General features: G+C 43.5%; 1 protein-coding gene across 2 annotated transcripts in view; it reads left to right on the forward strand.

Moving 5' to 3' along the window:
- Positions 1-17,977, forward strand: part of LOC122931997 (transmembrane protein 198) — a 40,777-nt gene extending 22,800 nt beyond the window's left edge. Inside the window, exons 2-5 of one of the 2 annotated variants that reach the window (XM_044286132.1) lie at positions 2,991-3,230; positions 5,213-5,788; positions 14,278-14,426; positions 16,627-17,977. In XM_044286132.1, coding sequence (XP_044142067.1) covers positions 3,041-3,230; positions 5,213-5,788; positions 14,278-14,426; positions 16,627-16,776 — 1,065 coding nt within the window. In that variant the 5' untranslated portion in view covers positions 2,991-3,040 and the 3' untranslated portion in view covers positions 16,777-17,977. The remainder of the gene's footprint in view (positions 1-2,990; positions 3,231-5,212; positions 5,789-14,277; positions 14,427-16,626) is intronic. The other variant, XM_044286133.1, reaches the window with a different exon arrangement.
- The last annotated feature ends 4,836 nt before the right edge of the window (positions 17,978-22,813 follow it).

Below are 22,813 nucleotides of genomic sequence, written 5' to 3' on the forward strand. Positions count from 1 at the left end.
GCGCACTGCGCCACCAATGATAGGATTATTTCAACACAGAGCTGCGCCCAGCGATGCCCCAGCACTCACCATTAGTCCTGGGCGCCGCTCCGTTCGCCTGCAGTGCCCCATTACTGTCTCCTCTCCTGCTCCACATGCTGCTGATTACTATCGGAGCGATGGGAGGAGACATCAGCTTCACTAGTAGGCGTTCCTTCTCCCTGCGCTGCGATTGGACAGCGCTACAGCCAGGGAGAAGGAACGCCCACTAGTGAATCTGATGTCTCCTCCCATCGCTCCGATAGTAATCAGCAGCATGTGGAGCAGGACAGGAGACAGTAATGGGGCACTGCAGGCGAACGGAGCGGCGCCCAGGACTAATGGTGAGTGCTGGGACATTGCTGGGCGCCGCTCTGTGTGGCCTGATAGTGAAAGTCTGGACTCATATACAGTAGTCAGTCTTTAACACATACAGGAGGCGGGTGCCGGCAGCAGAATCGCATTGCCGGCACCCTGCCCCTGACAGGGAGCTCGCTGATCTGCCAGTACCCGCCTCCTGTATAAAGAGGTAGTTATCATTGCCCCCCCCCCCCCCCCTCAACCCACCCATCCCATTAAAATCATTGGTGGCACAGTGTGCCGGCCCCTCTCAACCCCCCAGTATTAAAATCATTGGTGGCAGTGGCCACAGGGACCTCTTCCCCCCCCCCCCCCCCCCCTCATTGGTGGTGCAGTGGCAGCTTCTGATCGGAGCCCCAGCTGTGTAAGCCTGGGGCTCCGATCGGTTACCATGGCAGCCAGGACGCTACAGAAGCCCTGGTTGCCATGGTAACATCCCTGATGCTGTGTGCACAGAGCAGCAGGGACAGTGTGGAGTCCTATTCACCCTAATAGAGATCTATCAGGCTGAATAGGAAAAGGGATGAAAGATCCCAGGTTCTAGCCCCTAAGGGGAAAATAGTCATTAAATAAAAAGTGTAAAAAAAACAAACAAAAAACACTAAAATATGAAGTATAAATCACCCCCTTTTCCCAATTTCACATATAAAATATTTAAATAATAAACATATTACATCGCCACGTCAGAAAAGTCCAAACTATTAAAATATATAAAAAAAAATCTAGGTGGTGAATGCCGGAACAGAAAAAATAAAATAAAAACTGCGCGATTCGCCATTTTTAAAAATGAGGAATGCACGTGGCTTTTTTTGTTTATTTTTTTCGCGTGGTATCGAATGGTATCGAGTATCGCAATACTTTTTCATGGTATCGAAACCGAATCAAAAAATTGGTATCGCAACAACTCTACACGCATGTACGGAGGATACTATTCGCTGGCTGGTCCCCTGCACCGTATATTTTGCATCTTCTAGCTACTGTCTTGATGTTCCTCATTTTGCTAGATCATGTATGTGTTCTTGAGTCGGGCACTAGGATGATGTATTAAATGTGGTTTCTGATTATTTTTATTTTGCACTTTTGTTTTTTTTATGATCTGAGGTTTTATATTTTCCCTTAGGTGGAAAAGGTGACAGCAGCGATACACATACGCTTGCCCTGGGTTGCAGGCGTACTACTCTCTCAAGGGCATGTATACGATTTCAGAGCTGTCTCATGTTTCGTGCTGGGGGGGGGAAAGCCCACCAGTTCTGTGTTCAACAGATGTTGGGTTAGGAAGGGCTCACAAATGGTTGGGATTCCCAGCTGTTACCTTGTTCTCCTGTTTCATGTCTAGAACACAGACATGGACCTCTGAGCGTCCACAGGGTGTGTTTCCTGCAGATGGAGATTCCTGCTGTGTGACCCAGTAACATGCATCCACATTTGATGCTTTTATATGGAAAGAATGTGAGACGTGTGGAAGTCCTCTCTTCCATATCTTTCCGTAGGCTGGGTTCACATCTGCGCTGTGAGCTCTGGCAGTTGGTACCGCCGGAGGAACAGACTGCCGAAGTTCACTGTATCAAGCATAGCTGGATATACTACCATGCACTGCCGGATCTCCATTTACTGTAATGGGACTCGGACGCTTTCTGGCATATATGCCAGCTTTCGAGCAGACCAAAAACGCTGCGTGTAGTATTATTTTTGTCTAGCCGGAAGCCGACATGTACGCCGGATGCAGTGTATTCTGGCAGTCAACTTGCCGATGTGAGACATACTTTCTGATGAAGTGGTAGCCAGCGGGGCATCTACCTGTGGTTACCAATTTTCAGTAAAATGTTTTGTGACACACTATTAGTGCTACGTAATCTTGGTCCTGTGAAATGAGTCACAGTATGAACACGGGCAATAAAGGCCTAAATCTGACCAAGGGGAAGAAATGCGGGATGTACTGTCTTCTCTAAGGGCATCGTACTGTATCACCATGTGAACCCAGTCAGTGGCAACCAACATGGACGAGTTTGAGGAAAAAGCTCATTTCAAGTTGCCATAAAGTCTATGATGTAACATATTTTAGTTGGTCCAGCTTAATGAGTTTGGTCGTGCATAAACGGACAATCTGCACCAAATTTGGCACACAAGTACATCAGGTGTCGGGGAAAGTTTTAGACCTGGTCTCGGCTCTTTGGGACATACCGTTCCTGAGATATTCGTAAAAGAATGCAAATATGGCACATCACATGACCTACATTAGCTAATAGAAACCTGCAGGTCTTTCACTCATATCCCAACTGCCATACACATGGTCACATATCCCTTATCAGCCAATAGAAGCTTGCAGGCCCTTAGTCTCCACACACACACACACACACACAGTTACTGTTAAGGGGGCAGAGTGTTGTGGAGGTCACTGATAAAGCGGCGGGCATTGTGGAGGTCACTATTAAAGTGGCCCCTGCTGTGGAGGTCACTGTTAAAGGGGCTGGATGAAATGAAATATACCTGTGCGAAGCCGGCTACTTCTGCTAGTACTGTGTATATAAAGACTAAATACTAACTTCACACTTCACGGCTTCTATTAATTCTTAAAAGTGGATATTTGACAACTATCTGTTTCCCTCTTGCAGGCTGGTCATTAATGGACACCCTCACCTAGGCTTGAGCATCTCCTTCAGCAATGGCATTTGACGCGTCATCTTTTGTCCTGCCGGGCGTCTCGCAGCACTTCAATGTTCAGACTGTTGACACTGGGCAAGAAGATTCTTTTGAGGACTTATGTAGCTTGGAAAATGGCCGGCATTATGATGTGGTTCCCACGGTGGTCTGTTCCTTATGCTGCCTCTTTGGACTTGTATATATATTTTTTGGTAAGTGAAATGTCTTGATTAGATTTTGAAGGGGTTTTCCTTGCCTCTGATATTAATGACCTTTCCTCAGGATAGTCATTAGTATCCAGTTGGTGAGGGTCCGACACCCTGTTGCCCCCACCAGTCAGATATTACCTGCACCCGCTGGTGCTGGTACTGGCACTTTAAATAGAGCAGGAAGCACAGGTCTATTCAAAGTGTAGTGGCCATGCTGGGTTGTTGGAGCGAATGTCAGCTGAGCTGCAGTAACCCGACACTGCCACTACACGATGTCCAGAAGCGGAGGCCGCAGGGAACAGCTGATTGGTGAGAGTGCAGGGTGTCAGACTTGCCGATTGGTCATTAATGACCTATCCTGAGACTACAATATTAGGAGCCTGCAACACGCCTTTAATTTGATGCAAACGCGATATGGGAACCTTCTGACCGGACCCTGATGTCAGATATAAAAGGAAAGGCCAATCAAACATGTCTAATCCATTTTTCCACAGGGACAAGCGGCTGTCAAAGGGTTGCTGTTGAAATAACATGCATGCTCAGTCATATGATGGCGTTTGAGTATTTAGCTGGCTGCATGAGCAGTCTTAGTACAATAGAAAGTTGTTACTACATCTCTATTTTTACAGAAATCTAGTTAGTATAATGAGGAGTCAGAGGAACCTGTGGTTCAAGATGTGGCCACTGGTCCTCATGGCGCCTGGTAACCCCAATGAAAAGACTTTGGTTGCAGAGCAGTGTAATCCTAGTAATCAAACGGTTAAACGTGATTTAGTTATTTGGCTCCAATCTGGATTAGCACTATGCTAACAGTAGAGAAGCAGAAAAATCTTAGCAGGGGTGAAGCCACGGCATTCTCTGTCTCGGGGTGCACGCAATTTAAATGTAAAAAATTTTTTTCTTCTAAAAATGCAGTTCCATAGATAACGTACATCTTTAGGGCTCCTACACACATGAATTTGCTCTTTTTGGCATTTTCTCTACAGAGAAGGAGATGGAAAAACTCCTGAAGAAAGCTTCAACATGCTGCGTTTTTAAAGACACCAGAGTGACAAAAAAATGTCACAAATAAATAAAAAAAATAAAAAAACACTACTAGGCAAAAAATGATTGTCCGTCCTGTGTTGCCTAGTTCCCTTAGACTTCAGCTTTTAATGTTAAAATCGCATGCATAAAATGGCACCAAAGGTGCAGAGAAATGCCACAGAATACCTAGGCACGTTTTCACCCTCAAACTCTACTTTGATGCCTTTTTTATATGAATTTTCAAAATTGGGGATCGGCCGCTTTGCCTGTTTTTAAGAGCAATTGATTCACCAAGTTTCAGAAAAGATGCTGTGTGAGTGAGGTGGAAGGGCTAAGGGTATGTACACATGCAGCTTTTTCGCCACACTTTTAGTGTTTTTTGGTTCATTTTACGGTAAAAACTACACTCCAAACTTTTTTTCAAATAAAGTTTGAAAAAAAAAAGTGATGCCGAAATAACCTAGAGACGTTTTTGGGGATGCCAATTTCCACTTTAATGTGTCAAAATGCACTAAACAAGCTGTATACTGTCCCCCAGCTGACCTGTTGGAGGTCCCCAGTTCCAGTGAGAACATACTGGCCTATCACCCACTGTGTCCATGGGCTGCAAGATGGTGGTGACCGCTTCCTCTGGCTACTGCTGGAAATCTTGTATTCTGCAAAGTTGCTGAACAGCAAATGGACGTTTCTGACGCATGGGCAGCAGTATCTCTGTGTCTTTGCTGTCTTGTGCCCGTGCAGAATACAAGACTCCCAGGAGCAGCCAGAGGAAGCGGTTGCCGCCATCTTGCAGGCCATGGATGTAGGCGGTTTGAGTAACAGAACATTTTTCTAATGACTGGTATAGATCCAGACAAGCTATCGTACTACTAGAAAGAGGCATATTTGTGCTACAGGCTCAGCGCTGTGTATTGCCCCGTGTGTGTACTGTAACCTAAGTTTCTGCTCTTCCTCTGCAGGTTACAGGTGCTTCAAAGCCATCATGTTTCTCTCGGGTCTGCTGGCTGGCTCAGCAGTCATTTTTTTACTATGTTACAAAGAGCGAATCCTGGAAACTCAGCTGAGCCTGGAGCTAAGTGCGGGCATCGCCTTGGGCATTGGCCTGCTCTGCGGTCTGGTCACTATGCTTGTGCACAGCGTAGGCCTCTTTATGACTGGCCTGATTCTTGGACTTCTTCTGGCCATGGCTTGTCTTGTGGGCTTGGAGCAGTTCTACCATCCACCCACTGCCTGGATTCCTGTAGGAGTGATGATGGGCTCCACCATGCTCTTTGCTGTATTGACTCTCCAGTGGCAGAAGCTCTTCACTGTGATTTCCACCGCCACGTTTGGAGCTGCTATTTTGACTGTCTGCACAGACTATTTCATCGAAATGATGCTGCTGGTGCAGTATGTCTACGACCGCCTCAGCCTTGAAGTGTCGCATCCCCTCTGCTGGTTCAGTTGGGTGGTTCTTGGTGTCTGGCCAGTATTAAGCATTCTGGGAATTGTAGTCCAGTGGAAGCTGACAGCCGAAGGCTTCTCGCATACAGATGGTGAGTATAGTGTGTTTGTGTGTGTTATATCAGCACACTCGGTCACCAACAATGTTAAATGAGACAACTGTCAAGATTTAGGCTGAGGCACAAAAATGCACGACAAGCTACTTTAAAGGGTCAATGAGATTTCGGCAAACGTTTGAGATGAATACAATACACACAAAAACAATTGGATTGATAGACGTTCCTATAATACTTAGATAATCACAGCCTGATGAACGTTTAAAATAAAAAAACAAAGCTTTATTTAAAGTCTGTTTAAAAAGAGGGTGGGGAAACCCATATGTCACAATCTGTGACCATCAGGCAACTAATCTTAGAAATGTATACAGAGAGGGGAGCAAATATCTCTGCACATTAGGAAGATTAGGGAAAGACCCGACTTGCTAGCTGGAATAGCTATGTATCTGCAGGTCGGGGTAAATGGACACTAAAGTCAGTGTGAATGGATGCACTATGTGTGTATCATCGGTGATCCTGTAGGATGTATATACACAGATAAGGTTGTGCCACCTGGTATATGTAACCAGGAATGTTCAATACATTAGATCGCACTGCCTCTGTCATATAACAGTCTCAAAGGACTTGCAGCCACTAACTGTAGTGCAGATGACAGATCAGTCTTTAATGTGTATTGCTGATGGTAAATACCTAGGTCACAGCCTTATATCCGCAGCAAGTATTGGCTAAATACAACCACTCAGAGCCAATTGATTAAGCTCCATTCACACACATAAAAGCCAGTATATTTTGGCTCATCCATCCATCACATGCATACTCCAAGGCTGACTAAAGGGTTAAATGCATCTAGTGCAGTCCTGCCTAAAGAGCTGTATCCTGATACAATGTATTAGCTCTACGCGTTTCCACGTGACCTGTTAATATCACGCATCTTCAGGAGCTTATTGTTTGCTAGTGTCAAAACAGTAGAGCCGCACTGTGGTGTGCTATGGCTAATGGCGCTGTAATGGCCGCACGCGGCCGATAGAACGCCGAGTTCATATGGACGAGGCCCCGCCCACCAGGAGGCGTGTCCCGGTACCGTATCCAATCAGAAGTAGGGGCGGGCTCTCTAGCTCCGCCCTCTGACCGGCCGATGCCGAAATTGATTCCAACACTTCCTGACATGAATTGCGTTATACGCAGTGACAGGGGGAGTGAAATTCGCGGCCCATATACTGTCATTCCAGACCGGAGAAAATCCACACAAGGGGTGCCCTCATGATTCATAACCAGAAAAAAGACAGGTACCGCTCTCACCCATGTCGTGTGACATCAAAGGGGAGGGGTGAATTACAACACTGATAGATTCAAAAGAAGCATCACTGTTGCACGCAGCTCAGGTTGGACATGCACATATACTATACATCCAGATTGTATAGATGCACATCGATATGTACATATACAGACCCTATTATACCAAAAATGGAAAAAACAAGATGCAACTTACATCATGTTATGTTATATTTATTAAAGATTTTTTTCTTCCTTTTGTTATTATTAAATTTCAAAGGGCAGCATATACATGTGTGCAAATCAACTCCAAGGTTTAAATATAAAGGGCAGCATATAGGTATATGCGACTCCAAAATCAGACGTGCTCCAATATCAGACGTCCAGCTCTAATGTAGACCATCCCATGTATAATGGGGCTACTGTATTGGATGAAACTGGCGAAAGATATGGACTCGTTGAGCCCTAATGGTTGAACTGTCTGCAACTTGTATGTCCACATCGCTTCTTTTCGTAATAGGGGTATATCAATATCCCCTCCACGGATTGACATCTTTACTAATTCAATCCCTTGTACTTTCAACACATCAGGGTCACCGTCATGCATTTCACAAACATGACGTGCCACTGATGTGTCCCGTTTGTTACGGATGTCCGACATATGTTCGCCGAATCTGCGTCTCAACTCACGTCTTGTTTTGCCGACGTATTGTGACCCACATTGGCAACTGATTAAATATACAACACCCGCAGAAGTACACCTGATAAACGCCCGTATCTTGTACCTTTTATTTGTTATGTGGCTGGTAAAGAATTCTCCTCTCAGGATATTCCTGCAGATGATACACGAGCCACAGGGGAAGGTACCTTTGAGGGTATTTTTTAACCAGGTCTCAGGTTTGGGTTGTGTATATAAACTCTGCACCAAATGGTCACGTAGATTTGAACTACGTCGGTACGTGATTGAGGGAAACTCTGGAATAAGCTTCCCAATATCTGGGTCAGATTGCAGAATAGACCAGTGATTTTGTAAAATGTCACGAACATTTTTGTGGGCCTTATCAAAAGTTGCGACAATTCTGGGCGTAGAGTCCGCAGTGTTTCTTGGTTTTGGAACCAGCAATTGGGTACGGTCTGTACTCATGGAGTGATGGAACGCTTGTTTCAAAGCATATTGTGGGTATCCCCGATTGATAAATCGGCCTCTAAGGTCAGATGCAGCAGCCCTAAAATCACCTAGGCCTGAACAGTTCCTCCTGGCCCTGAGGTATTGTCCCTTCGGGATACCTCTTTTCAGGGCCAGGGGATGACCACTCTGCCAGTGTAGAAGGCTGTTAGTCGAGGTTTTTTTCCTAAACAGATTTGTGGTTATCTTTCTGTCAGTGCCGATGGTGATCATCAGGTCCAGAAATGCTATCTGTTGTTCTTGTACCTCAGATGTAAAAAATAAACCCATCTGATTCACATTTAATGCTGCCACAAATGCCGCAAATTGTTCTTGTGTCCCCTTCCACAGGATCAGCACATCATCGATGTACCTGATCCATAGTTGCACCTTCGATGTGTGCTGCTCCATCTCGTCGCCGAACACAACTTCCTTCTCCCACCAGCCCAGGTACAAGTTGGCAAAAGTCGGGGCACAGGGACTGCCCATCGCGACACCCCTGAGCTGGTGGTAGAAGCGTTGGTCAAAGATGAAGACATTGTGGGTGAGGACAAATTCCAGCAGCTGTAGCAAGAAGATGTTGTGCCGGCGACATTGTTCACCTCTCTGTTGGATGAAGGCCTCGACAGCCCTACACCCAAGATCATGGGGTATAGAGCTGTACAAGGCCTCAACATCCAAACTAGTGAGGAGGACACCTTCCTCACACTGTATTCCATCCAGGCGTTGTAGCACATCCATTGTGTCTCGGGCATAGGATGGCAACGACATCACGAATGGACGCAAAATTGTGTCCAAATACGTGCTTACGTTGGCAGTAAGGCCACCTATGCCCGAGACAATGGGCCTGCCCTTCAGTACCGATCCTGCTTTGTGCAGTTTCGGCAGACTGTAAAATGTTGCTACAACCGGGGATTTAGGAAGAAGATAGTCCAATTCATTTTTGCTGATGAGTTTATCTCCAAAAGCACTATTTAACAAACTCGCCAGCTCATGTCTGAATATGGAGGTAGGGTTAGTTGGAAGACGCCTGTATGTTTTGGGATCCTCAAGCAGGCGGAGACACATTAAACGATAATCCCCCTGCTCCATCACGACAATGTTGCCTCCTTTGTCGGAGGGCTTAATAACAATGGACGTGTCCGTCTCCAGTGCTTCCAAGGCCTGTCTTTCAGCTGATGTAAGGTTATCCCTGCCCAGAGGTATATACTCTAATTTTTGGAGGTCCTGTGTGACTACATACAGAAAAGTATCGATAGGGGTGGTATCACTAACCGGGGGAAATATTTTAGATGGATTTCTCAACTCCGTAAATGGACCATCTCCTATCATTCTGTCACCCTCTTCCGATAGACCTGCCAATAGCAGAACGTCTTGCAAATCCTCCACCTCAATACCCAGTTCATGACATCTTCTCCTGTCATGGATTTAAAAAAAACTTTTTCCATTTTAATCTGCGTGCAAACAACTGTAAATCTTTAACCCAATTAAATAAGTTAAACTTCTGCAGGGGTACAAACGAGAGTCCTTTCTTCAAAAGACTCATCTCTGTGGTGGAAAGTGTATGTTTGGACAGATTGACAACTTGTAGTTCATCTACTTGGGGAGCTAAGGTAGTTTCTTGTGGCGCAGTAGGTAGTCGGACACTGGAGGAAAGTCTAAAAAACCTCCACGGGAACCTCTCCCTGATCTACCTCCTTGTTGAGAGCCACGTACTCTACCTATCGATGTGCATCTATACAATCTGGATGTATAGTATATGTGCATGTCCAACCTGAGCTACGTGCAACAGTGATGCTTCTTTTGAATCTATCAGTGTTGTAATTCACCCCTCCCCTTTGATGTCACACGACATGGGTGAGAGCGGTACCTGTCTTTTTTCTGGTTATGAATCATGAGGGCACCCCTTGTGTGGATTTTCTCCGGTCTGGAATGACAGTATATGGGCCGCGAATTTCACTCCCCCTGTCACTGCGTATAACGCAATTCATGTCAGGAAGTGTTGGAATCAATTTCGGCATCGGCCGGTCAGAGGGCGGAGCTAGAGAGCCCGCCCCTACTTCTGATTGGATACGGTACCGGGACACGCCTCCTGGTGGGCGGGGCCTCGTCCATATGAACTCGGCGTTCTATCGGCCGCGTGCGGCCATTACAGCGCCATTAGCCATAGCACACCACAGTGCGGCTCTACTGTTTTGACACTAGCAAACAATAAGCTCCTGAAGATGCGTGATATTAACAGGTCACGTGGAAACGCGTAGAGCTAATACATTGTATCAGGATACAGCTCTTTAGGCAGGACTGCACTAGATGCATTTAACCCTTTAGTCAGCCTTGGAGTATGCATGTGATGGATGGATGAGCCAAAATATACTGGCTTTTATGTGTGTGAATGGAGCTTAATCAATTGGCTCTGAGTGGTTGTATTTAGCCAATACTGGCTGCGGATATAAGGCTGTGACCTAGGTATTTACCATCAGCAATACACATTAAAGACTGATCTGTCATCTGCACTACAGTTAGTGGCTGCAAGTCCTTTGAGACTGTTATATGACAGAGGCAGTGCGATCTAATGTATTGAACATTCCTGGTTACATATACCAGGTGGCACAACCTTATCTGTGTATATACATCCTACAGGATCACCGATGATACACACATAGTGCATCCATTCACACTGACTTTAGTGTCCATTTACCCCGACCTGCAGATACATAGCTATTCCAGCTAGCAAGTCGGGTCTTTCCCTAATCTTCCTAATGTGCAGAGATATTTGCTCCCCTCTCTGTATACATTTCTAAGATTAGTTGCCTGATGGTCACAGATTGTGACATATGGGTTTCCCCATCCTCTTTTTAAACAGACTTTAAATAAAGCTTTGTTTTTTTATTTTAAACGTTCATCAGGCTGTAAACGTTTGAGATGTCATAGAGACTTGTAAAAAAAAGTTTCTTGATCTGTGGCGGTCTGAATGCTCCCTAGAACAAGGGGAGAGAAGTGCTCAGCAGTAAACGTTAATTTAACTCTGTTTCCACTTATTATTTAAAGGGGTTATCCCATGATTAATGTAAAAAAATGAAAAACAGACATAATCTAGTTCATGACAGTCTCTTTCTAACAAAGCTAGAACCAGCCCTGTACCCCACATGGATCCAGAGATCTCCCCATTCATCACTCTGCTAGATTTATATCAAATTGGCATCTCAAGGGGGCATGTCCATGCTCTCCCCATCACAACTCAGGAGGCAGTTGAAGGATGAAACTGAGCATGTGCGGCCAGCTCAGTGAGCAGGAAAAAGAAATTAAAAAAAGAAGAAATCAGCAGGTGGCGCTATACAGATACATTTTATAGAATAACTCACTGGCTATACAAAATTATTAATTACATGTAATTACAAAAGTATTCAGATTAGGGTGCTGGTTTGAAAAAAAAAATTAAAAACTGTGGAACAACCCTTTTAACCTGAAAAAATAACAGATCTTAATAGGAAAAAGGGAAAAGTTTTTCTGTTTAAAAAATAGCACAAAGGGAGCCTTAAGGCTGAGCATGGTGGATCTCATGATAGACTAAAATATGAAAATGTAGCTATTCTGTGGGTCTAATGTCCCAGTGTATTGTAAAAAATAAAAAATAAAAAATAAAATCCTAGAACCTGTCAGTTAACTGCTGCTGATAAATGCATATTTACACTGTAATACCCTTCTCATTAGCACTTGACTTCCCAATGCAAGTCTTGGACTCTGTTCACATTTGCAACATGGCTTCTTCCATTTAATAATGGGACAGCACAATACCGGATCTGTTGTAGCGTGGGTATTTTTGATCGTCCCCCATGAAGATACAGTGGGGGCAGTCATGCTCAGTCATGGCTCCTGTAATTCTATGAGCGCCTCCAACATAAATGTATACAGAGCATTTGATATTTATGAGCAGATCATTTGGATCTTGCATGGGTTCTCCAGTTTGAGTGAAACCAGACAACCCTCTAGAGCAGGGCTGACCAACCTGCGGCTCCCCAGCTGTTGTAAAACTATAATTCCCACATTGCCCAGACAGCCTACAGCAGGGAATTGTAGTTTTACAACTGCTGGAGAGCCGCAGGTTGGCCTGCCCTGCTCTAGATCAACCAGCAATAAAGTATGGGTAACCCCCTTTAATGAGCGGAGTTATCCTGATTAAGTCGCAGATGTAGATGCACGGATGGTCGGTGGATGCGTCTATTTTATGACTAGGCCTGCTCCTCCCCATAAATTAGGCCGGTCTGATATATTCTCCCCATAGTCTGCAGGTGTACACGGACTGAAAAAACTGTACTTTGATGCCTTTTATATGAATTCTCAAAATTAGGAACGTTGCCTGTTTTAAGAGCGATAGAGTCCCAGAAAAGTTTCTGTGTAAGAGGGAAGGGCTCAGGGTGTGTATACATGCATTATTTTTTTTTGCCCCATTTCCCGGTTTTATCTTCATTTTATGGTAAAAAGTTATGATGCAGACTTTTTCAAGTAATGTTTGAAAAAAAATATGTTGCCAAAATATCTCAAAGTAGATCTCTATGTTTTAACTGGACATATGTATCTGGATTCTATAGACTGGTTACTTTGTCTTGACTGTTAGTCTGCCCTGGCGTTGTTCCGCTTTTATATACATTTTAAGTGATGATCTCATTTTGTGACTTGCATGTATATAAGCTTTATGTGCCAAAAGCAAACCTTATGGGAATATTTCATAGGGAAATGTGTAGGTCACACATTGCAGTAGGCTTCGAGCCCTAGAACCCATTTACTGGACCGCTACCATCTGTGTGACGCTCGGAGCGTCTATGAAGGTTAACAAGGGTTAGAGGTTAATGGGAAGGGTTGATAATATGTTGTGGCTTCCTGCTCTAAGGTTACTGGGAGCCGAGGACCTCACAGGTTCTGTGTCTGCTACAATTCCTGCTGTGAACAAAGTGCATCTGTTACATGGAGGACATTATAAATGGGAGATCTTCTCCTTGCTTGCCAAAGCAGCATCCATGTATATGTGGCTTCAGATCAGAGTTGGTGTGTGGTTATTGTGAAGAGCCCCATAAGTCCCATTCAGTAGAACTAAGGGGCTGTTCACATCTCTTTTTTGCTTTACGTCAAGTAGATACATTTAGACATGCAGTAAAAAAAAAAAAAAGTATGCAAACGTATGCAATTTTTTAATGTATACTTTTGACGGATGTGCGTACGTTCTCTGTATGTTTGTCAGTTTTTTTAAATATAAAAACTCGTCTTTTCTTAATCCTTTTTTTTTTTTTTTTTTTTTTTAATAAAGATTTTGAAGTGTATTAAAGGAATTATCTGGATGAAAACATATGTTTAACAAATAAACGTATTGCCTTACTTTTCCATCCATCTACAATTCACTGCAATGTAAAAAAAAAAAAAAAAAGTGTGTTTCTATAGGGTGTTTATTTGCAGGACCGAAAAGCGTGGTATGCTTAAAAAAAATAAAAAATAACATAAAATAAAAAAATAACAGAAAAGTGTGTACTTTTCAACTAAGTTTGCCCAGTCATAGTCTATGGATATGTCAAGCCATACGTTTATTCTGTTTACAAAGATATCTACTCATCAAAAATGACATGTGAACAGCCCCTAAATCAAACCCCATTTCAATATGAATGACCTATTTTGGGTGTATTTCCTTTTATTTAGTTAAATACTAGAATTGAGAGGGTCCACAGGGCAAAGCCTGGAATGGGCCCCCTATCACTGAACTGCCCCTAGTGAGATCAGTAGGGCATGTTTCATTAGAGAGAGGTGATGTGCCCTTTGTGACTGCATTGGTTGAACACCCCTGTGACTGACCCTGTCCTGGTGGACATCTATTCATATTCCTTTGGACAAGAATTTAAAATATTGTTTAAACCCAGATTAACACAGCCAGAGAGAGATTGCAAGGTCATGTTCTCGCCTTGTTATCAGATACGTCGTATTGTACGCCCAGCTTGGTACTGTGTGCATATGAATGCTAGCGGCATAATTTCTCTGCCTTCTGTCTTATGTCCTACCTTTTGAAAACTAAGTCTTTGTATATGATTCTTACCTAATTTGACAGTGATAATAAGCAGACGCCAGAAGCGCCTCCAGCTTCTGAGAATCCGCCAGAAAGAGGCCAAAAAACGTCAGAGTGTGACTTCTCAAGAGGGGACTTATCGGAGAAAGGCCAACCCCATGAAAAGATACACCGGAGACATCCTTGCACCGGTGAGAGTCTGTTTCTTTTCTGAGTTTTGAAGGCCATAGAGCCAACATTAAAGGCTATGTATACCTTTTGGGGGCATTTTTTATGATAGCATTCTACTTAATTTGGGCTAAAAGTCTTTTTTTTTCATTTGGTCATTATATTGAGATGTTCTGTCACGAAGGGTTAGTGGTTTTCTAGCTGTGTGCATCCTACTTTCTCTTTGTGCCGGTCATCTAATAAGCCTTATCTCTAAATTACTAAAAGACTTATTTAAGCCACATTGTTATGAGTGAGAACTGGGCTATAATGAGGTGTTTATAAGGTCAGAGAGCAGAGATAAGAAGCCTATTAGCAGGAACAGAGAGTGTTCATATCCTGCTACTAGAGCATCTCAGCCCTGTACAGAGAAAAGGGATGCAAATTTTTAATAAAGACCAATCGAAAAAAATATTTTTAGGTCAACGGGAGTAAAATTCAATAATAAAAAAAAAAATATATATATTTTTCCCCAAAGGTGTACATGGCCTTTAAAGGGGTATTCTCAAGACTCTATTTCATACTTGCCTGCTCCCGGCGCTCTGTCCACTTCCTGGTTTTGGCACTCTGCAGGGGGCGGGCTCCATCTTGATTGAAGTCTTCTCCCGTCCGGGCCGAGCGCTATACTGAACGCACATGCCGAGGCTGTGCATGTGCCCTGGTGACTTCTTCCTGGCAAGTATACTATACTGGCCAGGAAGAAATCACCATAGCACATGTGCGGCCTCGGCATGCGCGTTCAGTACAGCGCGCGGCCGGCCGGGAGAAGAGAAGAAGTCGTCTGCGCACGCGCAGCCACCGCGATTCCTGAGAAGAGCGGTGGCCGTAACCAGGGGAGACGGAAGACAAAAGTCAGGTAAGTATATGTTTATTTACTTCTAAGGGGTGGGAATTTATTAATTAAATATATTTAGAAAAATGATCACTGTTAAATCATTAACGGGTTTAACAGTGATCCTTAAGCTGAGAATACCCCTTTAACTTTGATGTGCTCATTACTATTTTATATGTCTGCCTGTTTGTTTCAGCTTTTAATGGGAGACTTATGTAGACAAGTGATTACTTATTGATGGTAACTGTTTTAATGAGTTGAAAATGAATGTAGGTAACTCGCCATGTGTTGTCTGCTTTGGAGCTCTCGCCTTAGATTTTTGCCTCTTAAGACTTGACATAAACATTGGTAATAACATGTGCCTTAGGTACTGTGACCTGTGGGATTGAGATTAAGTCTTGTGCACAGGCTTTAAAAATCCATAGAAGCAAAGCTAGTGTTATATGAATTATTGCGTTATATTGATTTCTTTATAAAGTGTTAATTTTTTAAAGGGGTTTTCCAGGACTTGGGGGTATACCGGTTATGTTATCTTCTACCCTAAGGATTAGATCGGTGGGGGTCTTATCTCTAGAAACCCCCCACAGTTCATGAGAGTATTGATGACTAGTCCTCAGGACAGGTAATCAATCTCTTATCGGTGAAGGTCCAACAACCAGCACTCCCACCAGTCAGCTGTTGGATGGGCCCACAGCACTTGGGCTAATGCTGCAGCCTCTTCCACAGCCCGTGACATCAGGTCCATCAGTGACATAGATTTGTGCAGCTCTATCACACTCAAGTGAATGGGACTGAGCTTCATTACCAAGCACAGCCGCTATACAGTGTACGACGCGGTGCTTGGTATGCTCTGAAGAGCTCATGGCATTTGCTGGAACACTGAGGCCCCTTTAATCATCTGATCGAGCACCCACCAGTGAGATGTTGATGTCCTATCCTGAGGTTAGTTCATCAATATTTAATTCCTGGAAAACCTTAAATATTAAATTATTTATGTACTGTATTAACTAAAGGTACAGCATTCCCAGGGGACAGATTTAAGCATGGGGAAACGCAAGTGCTGCATCCACAGAGCGTCCTTTGCTTCTGCTGTGGCTTGAAACATAATGGACATTGTCTGGAGACGAGTGAATAGGGATGCATTTGCTTTGTATGGGGAATATTCATCATGGTTGTCGATGAAGAGGGTATTCTGAAGACTCTTCACTCGCAACTCTAGAATCTTAAGATACAATATCCTTTTAATGTTCAATTGCCGTTACCATAGCAAGTGCACGGCAGGTCACATATAGGAGAGGGATGCAGTCTACTTCAATTATTCATTATATTTCTTTCATTGATTTCTCTTGCAGAGTTACTTGCAGAGCTTAAGAGAGCGTCAGACTGGCACTGGCACATCCATGAGCAGCCTGAACACCAATACGCAGACCATTGTGGACATGGACTATGAATGCGGCTCTACTGTGCCCCTCACTGCCACTACTCCTGTGATCCGTGTATGAGGTGTCTCTCGGCACCCTTTTGCAGTCAGGTTATAAACCTGCGTTTGACTCAAGATAGTAGGCCAAAGTGTTGTGCCTTACGTAATGGCTCTTGGTACATCTCATCCTCTCATTTGCCAGAGCCAGTACTCTCATCTCCTTGATTGTGTGGACTCCATGAATGAAGGCAACGGAGAAGTTGTGGCCCATTTTACCCAAGCCTGTTTTAATACTCTGTATGGTTGGCAGACACCTATTGGATGATAGCCTTTTACAAATTCTGCCCAATGGATGAGTGAATCCGTGTTTTCTTCAAGAGGTACCAGGCCACCACATAGCTGTAAAGTACTTGTGACGAGAATAGATCGGCACATATAAAACAAAACCACGTGATGAAGCCTTTAATGCTAGTGCTGATTTTTTTTTTTTTTTTTTTTTTTTTTTGTGGCATAATATAAAAGAGGCATCTCTTTTAGAAGTATAATGTCTGCCCTATTTATTGGTAAGTTCAGCTTATAACCTAGTGGATCCAGTAGATGCCCATCAGTCTCACAAACGCATGGGGAAAACAGTTGGCTATGGTCACCAGTCCCCTCGATGTTACAGTACATTCTCTAATGTGCCTTAGAAAAATGAAAGCCAATTGATTGTAGCGAGTTACCTGCTTCAGATTCGCTTTGCATTTCTTTAATGTGTAGAAACTTGTTAAGGGCCCTTTACATGGGTCAGTTTTGCAGGTGATTGTCTGGAAGGACAAGCGCCTGCGCATTGGTGAAGAAGAGCATTGCCTTTACATGCAGCGATCTCTTTCACAGTATAGGAAGAAATTATCGTTAATGCCATCGCTCGTCCCCATACAGACTCGTTGTTTGAGGGCAGCATATGCCGCTGCTAACAAACATTGATTTAGTTGGCCGCATGAATGATGCGATTATCCGTTGAACAAGCTTTTTACTCATTCATCGGGTAATCGGCGGCACCTTTACACCTCCAGGTAGTCGCTAACGAGTGTTCCTATGAACGCTTGTTAGCAATCATCTGGCCAAGAATCTGCCCATGTAACGGGCCCTCTAGAAACATTATGTTTATCTTTTCTGCACAGTTTAGGGCTCTTTCACACCTGCGTTCTTTTCTTCCGGCATAGAGTTCCGTCGTCGGGGCTCTATGCCGGAAGAATCCTGATCAGTTTTATCCTATTGCATTCTGAATGGAGTGAAATCCGTTCAGGATGCATCAGGATGTCTTCAGTTCCGGAACAGAACGTTTTTTGGCCGGAGAAAATACCGCCGCATGCTGCGCTTTTTGCTCCGGCCAAAAATCCTGAAGACTTGCCGCAAGGCCTGATCCGGAATTAATGCCCATTGAAAGGCATTGATCCGGATCCGGCCTTAAGCTAAACGTCGTTTCGGCGCATTGCCGGATACGACGTTTAGCTTTTTCTGAATGGTTACCATGGCTGCCGGGATGCTAAAGTCCCGGCAGCCATGGTAAAGTGTAGTGGGGAGCAGCATACTTACCGTCCGTGCGGCTCCCGGGGCGCTCCAGAGTGACGTCAGGGCGCCCCACTCACATGGATGACGTGATCGCATGGCACGTCATCCATGCGCATGGGGCGCTCTGACGTCATTCTGGAGCGCCCCGGGAGCCGCGCGGACTGTAAGTATACCGCTCCCCCGCTCCTACTATGGCAACCAGGACTTTAATAGCGTCCTGGCTGCCATAGTAACACTGAAAGCATTTTGAAGACTGATCCGTCTTCAAATGCTTTCAGTACACTTGCGTTTTTCCGGATCCGGCGTGTAATTCCGGCAAGTGGAGTACACGCCGGATCCGGACAACGCAAGTGTGAAAGAGGCCTTAACACAACTTGTCGTCCCCCTCTTGGTCACTTGAGGCTGGAGACTGTTGTTCTCCACAAGTCGTCTTGAATGCTCATTATGATGTCTACCCCCATGTTCACTACTTTAACTTGAATATGTCCAGTTCTGAAAAGCCTCAGAAACCTTTACAGTATATGCGCTCATCTGTGTGATATCAGCAGCTCCTGTTATAGGCTTTTAGTTTATAGTCTTTCTACATTAAGCTTTTGTGCTGTTTGTATAACGTCAGATTGACTCCTTTGATAACAAATGTGATGTAGGTTAGTTCAGATGCTTTTATGTGAAATTTAGATGTATAACATATATTTTCGATAGGGCAAAGAAATGAAACCACTCCAATGTATTACACTGTTTTATAGCACTTTAATATATGAAGAGCTCTGTATAAAATGTATGTATGTAACATATTGAACTTACCATATGGATGCATTTTAAACAACCTGACCACTATCTGACTTGTTGCCCAGTAATTTAAATATAGTACATTCTTAATAAAAAAAAAAATACACAAGCAAGGAGGTCATGTCTTATTGTGATAAGGCTGTTGGTAAACTTAAAGGTGGGGAATGTATGACGTCAGTTTTGCTTGAGTCTGTTTTGGCATACTTTTTATGTCACATTTATTTCTTGTCAATGTCCGTTCACTTTTTTTTTTTTTTTTTTTTTGTGGCCCATATGCATAGCCATTCATTTCAATAGGGTAGCAAAAAAATTAATAAATTCCGTAAAAATATAACTTGTCCTATTCTTTTTGCAAACAAGGACAGGCATTGTTACAGTGGATCTGCTAAAAAAAAGTAACACTAATTTCATCTGTGTTGTGCGTTTGTTTTTTTTTTTTTTTTTGTTTTTTTTTTTAGTGCGGACCGCAAAATACATAGTCGTGTGTATGAGCCCTTGAACCTAAAATTTTTGTCTAGAAAAACTACTCCCATTTTCTTACTCCACCCTCCTACTGGAGTGATTGCAACTTTTTTGTAACTTAAAAAAAAGTCTGATGAATCTGCAGTGAAACTCATTAATATAGCTAACCACGCCCACTTTCTCACCCATATTTCAAAACTGGAGTGGGCGGTGTAAGAAGTGCAAAATGTCACAATTTTTTTTATTTTTTGGTAAGTGAGCCCAAAAAGTCACAAAAGCCCAATTTTTGTGACTTTTTGAAGCCAGAATTCTGAAGCGAAGGCGTGATAAATCGGTGCCATCGAGCGATCTTAATGGAGCCGTGCAGGCAGTATAGATTGATGACCTATCCTTCGTAAAATTAGGCTAAGGATAGGTCATCAACATAGACTGCCTTCACAACCGTTTTAATTCAATGTATTCTCCATAGTAAGCAAAGAAACATTAAAGCAACAAGCTCCGTACACCCGCCCACTGTTGTAAATATTCGGTGCCATATAGCCATTGTTTGATTACGTTTTAGCTAGAATATGACTACAAATGGCCCAGGTTGTCCCTTGATGTCCCCATTAGGTTACTTTAGTGCCTGTGATGGTAAAGGGGGGGGGGGGGGGAGGATATTGCCTTTTACATTTTATCATTTTTGTACTGACTGAGATTGGTACAAGCCATGTTTTATGTCCATTTGACCGATTCATTCAGAGAGCTGAACCTGTGCAGAGCTCTCCTATTACGTGTTGTGTAGCCCAGTCCCTGTATTGACTACGATCCGTAGTGGACTATAAAATGTGCCAATCGGATCATAAAAACAACTAATTACACATTTTATATAGTGCACACTTTTCGACTGACCATCTTTGTATGTGTTCGTCCCAGACCTAGATTACCCTCTGTTCACTACGGATATGAAAGAGTTAGAGCTTGTGCGGTCTTTTCTTTAAATTAATGTCCTATCCTCAGGATAGACCATGAATATCAGACATGTGGGAGTCTGGCTCTCGGCACCCTCACCGATCTGCTTCACGTGGCCGCAGAGCTGGTCTCAATGGTGCGTGCAGTATGGAGCAATGAAAAGGTCACTGGGTTTGCCCGAGCGCCCTGTCCCCTTCAACCAGCTGATCAGCGAGGGTGCCAAGAGTCAGACCCCCAATCATTAAATACTAATGGCCTATCCTCTGTGGATAACCCCCATCAGCATTCTAATAAGTGAATGGACACAACACCAACTCTACCTGTAATGTGTGGAATTTTTAACTCTATCATGTGCAGAGTAATCCATGGATGTGACCTAATTTGTCATCCGTGCACATACTTCAGACCAAGCATACGTTCTACATTCTAGACCGTTTTTGATTGCTCAGATAACCACTACTTTGTTTAGGATATCTTTCCATTTACATTTTTTGTATTCCTTTACAGAAGGTGTGTGTGTGTGTGTGTGTGTGTGTGTGTGTGTATATATATATATATATATTTTTTTTTTTTTTTAGTTTTTTTTTTTTTGTGGTTTTTATGTCTGATCTACAAATCTCAGTGCAGCTCCTGTTCCTGTCCATATTTGCGGATGAGATTAGCTCTCCCTATTAATGGAGTGAGCACACACAGACTTGTTTTTTCACTGACTGGAAATTGGTTATGGCTGTCATTGGGAGAACTTTTCTTTAGTCCTCAATGTCCACACTTCAGTTATTTGGCGTTGATCAATGAACATATATGATGCTCGTGTGATTAGACATCCAAAGACTATATTACATTCTCTATTTCTAGGCTAGCGGCTCCACATAGTATAGCTATTTTTTTTTCAGCTGGAGGCTGAAGTCACGTAGAAGTGCCAGGACACTGCGCTGAGCTCATTCAGCTTGTTGGTGCAATGTCCATCTGCCAGTGTGCTCCACTCATTCCTTTAACATATCACAGATTTCAGCTATCATTAAAGTAGAATTCCCGCAATAGAAAAGTTATTCTCTGACCTGTTAGGTGCATGATGTAATCTGTAGTGAAATGTCATTTTCTTTCCAATGACTGTGTATTTGTGAGCTATGCCCTCCCTTCTGATCCTCAGCTGTGTCATGTGACCAACTCTCTGCTCTCCATCCGACACAGGACAGGAAGTCAGTTACTTCTCTATTCATTCTTATGAGACGAACATTGAGGCTCCCATAGGAATACATAGAGAAACTGTCTTCCTGTCCACACATAAGATGCTGTGTTTTTTGGAGAGTCCAATTGCTGGTCACATGATGCAGACAAGAAGCATTAAGGAGGTATAACTCGCAAATACAGCCACTGGTAAGAAAATGATATTCACCACAGATTACATCATGTAATTTTTTTGCAATTCTTTAACCTGATGCTCATTAGAGCAGGGTGGCCAGTAGCCCTGTCAACTTAGTCGCCATATTAAAACAAATAGCAGAGAGTGGGAGGAGGGGAGTTTTTTGTTCCTTGATTATTGTCTGATATATTCTTTTCCACAGTTGGCTTTTTCTTTCTTTTTTTGTCCTTCCCTTGAATAAAAGTTAATAGAAATACCGTAAGTGTTCAACAAAAAAATTAAAAAGCCAGGCTATGTGCTGGCGGCTTAATCTCGAACAACCTCTTTAAGTTTAGAAGCTGACCAGACCAATCCTTGGAACCTGTGCCCAGTTTTTAAAAAATTCACATGCCTGCTGTTCCCACCCCATTCCTGGATCCTTGAGTCGCCGCCGAGCCAGAGGTGGCTTGGTCCCATGACTGCTGCACTCAATCACTTTCTTAAGCAGTCATATGTGCTCCTGTAGTGTTCTTCCGGTTGGATGCTATAGCAGTCATACTGAGCGGAGGGTTTGTGCAGCAGCTCAATCCAAAGGGCACCTGCAGGATCAGAACCTGGCTGAATAAAGGTTCATATTCACAATACTCCTGATGTTAAGAGCTTGCTTCTAAAGATGGCATATGTGGAAAGACACATCGGCCAGGCGTAAGCATATGTCACTGGCATGCACAATGTCTAATGTCGGGGCCATAGCAAGATGTTAAAAGAAACAATATAGACACAGGGTTCCTGCTGTAATGTGTACGATAGTGTATTAGTGTAGAGAGATTCTGTATATGTAGAAGAAGCTAACAATGATGCACAGTGGAATAGGGAGAGGAGGGGGGTAGTAGTAATGGGTGATGCAGAGTGGTGGGATAATTGAGTCATTGTGACATATAAGATCATGCAAGTAGATATGCTGTATGTAATGAGGTAAAGTTGAAAAGAGTAGAAAGAGAAAAAAGGGAGAGTGGGTTGG

Source organism: Bufo gargarizans, chromosome 3 (assembly GCF_014858855.1).
Source record: "Bufo gargarizans isolate SCDJY-AF-19 chromosome 3, ASM1485885v1, whole genome shotgun sequence".
Lineage (NCBI taxonomy): Eukaryota > Metazoa > Chordata > Amphibia > Anura > Bufonidae > Bufo > Bufo gargarizans.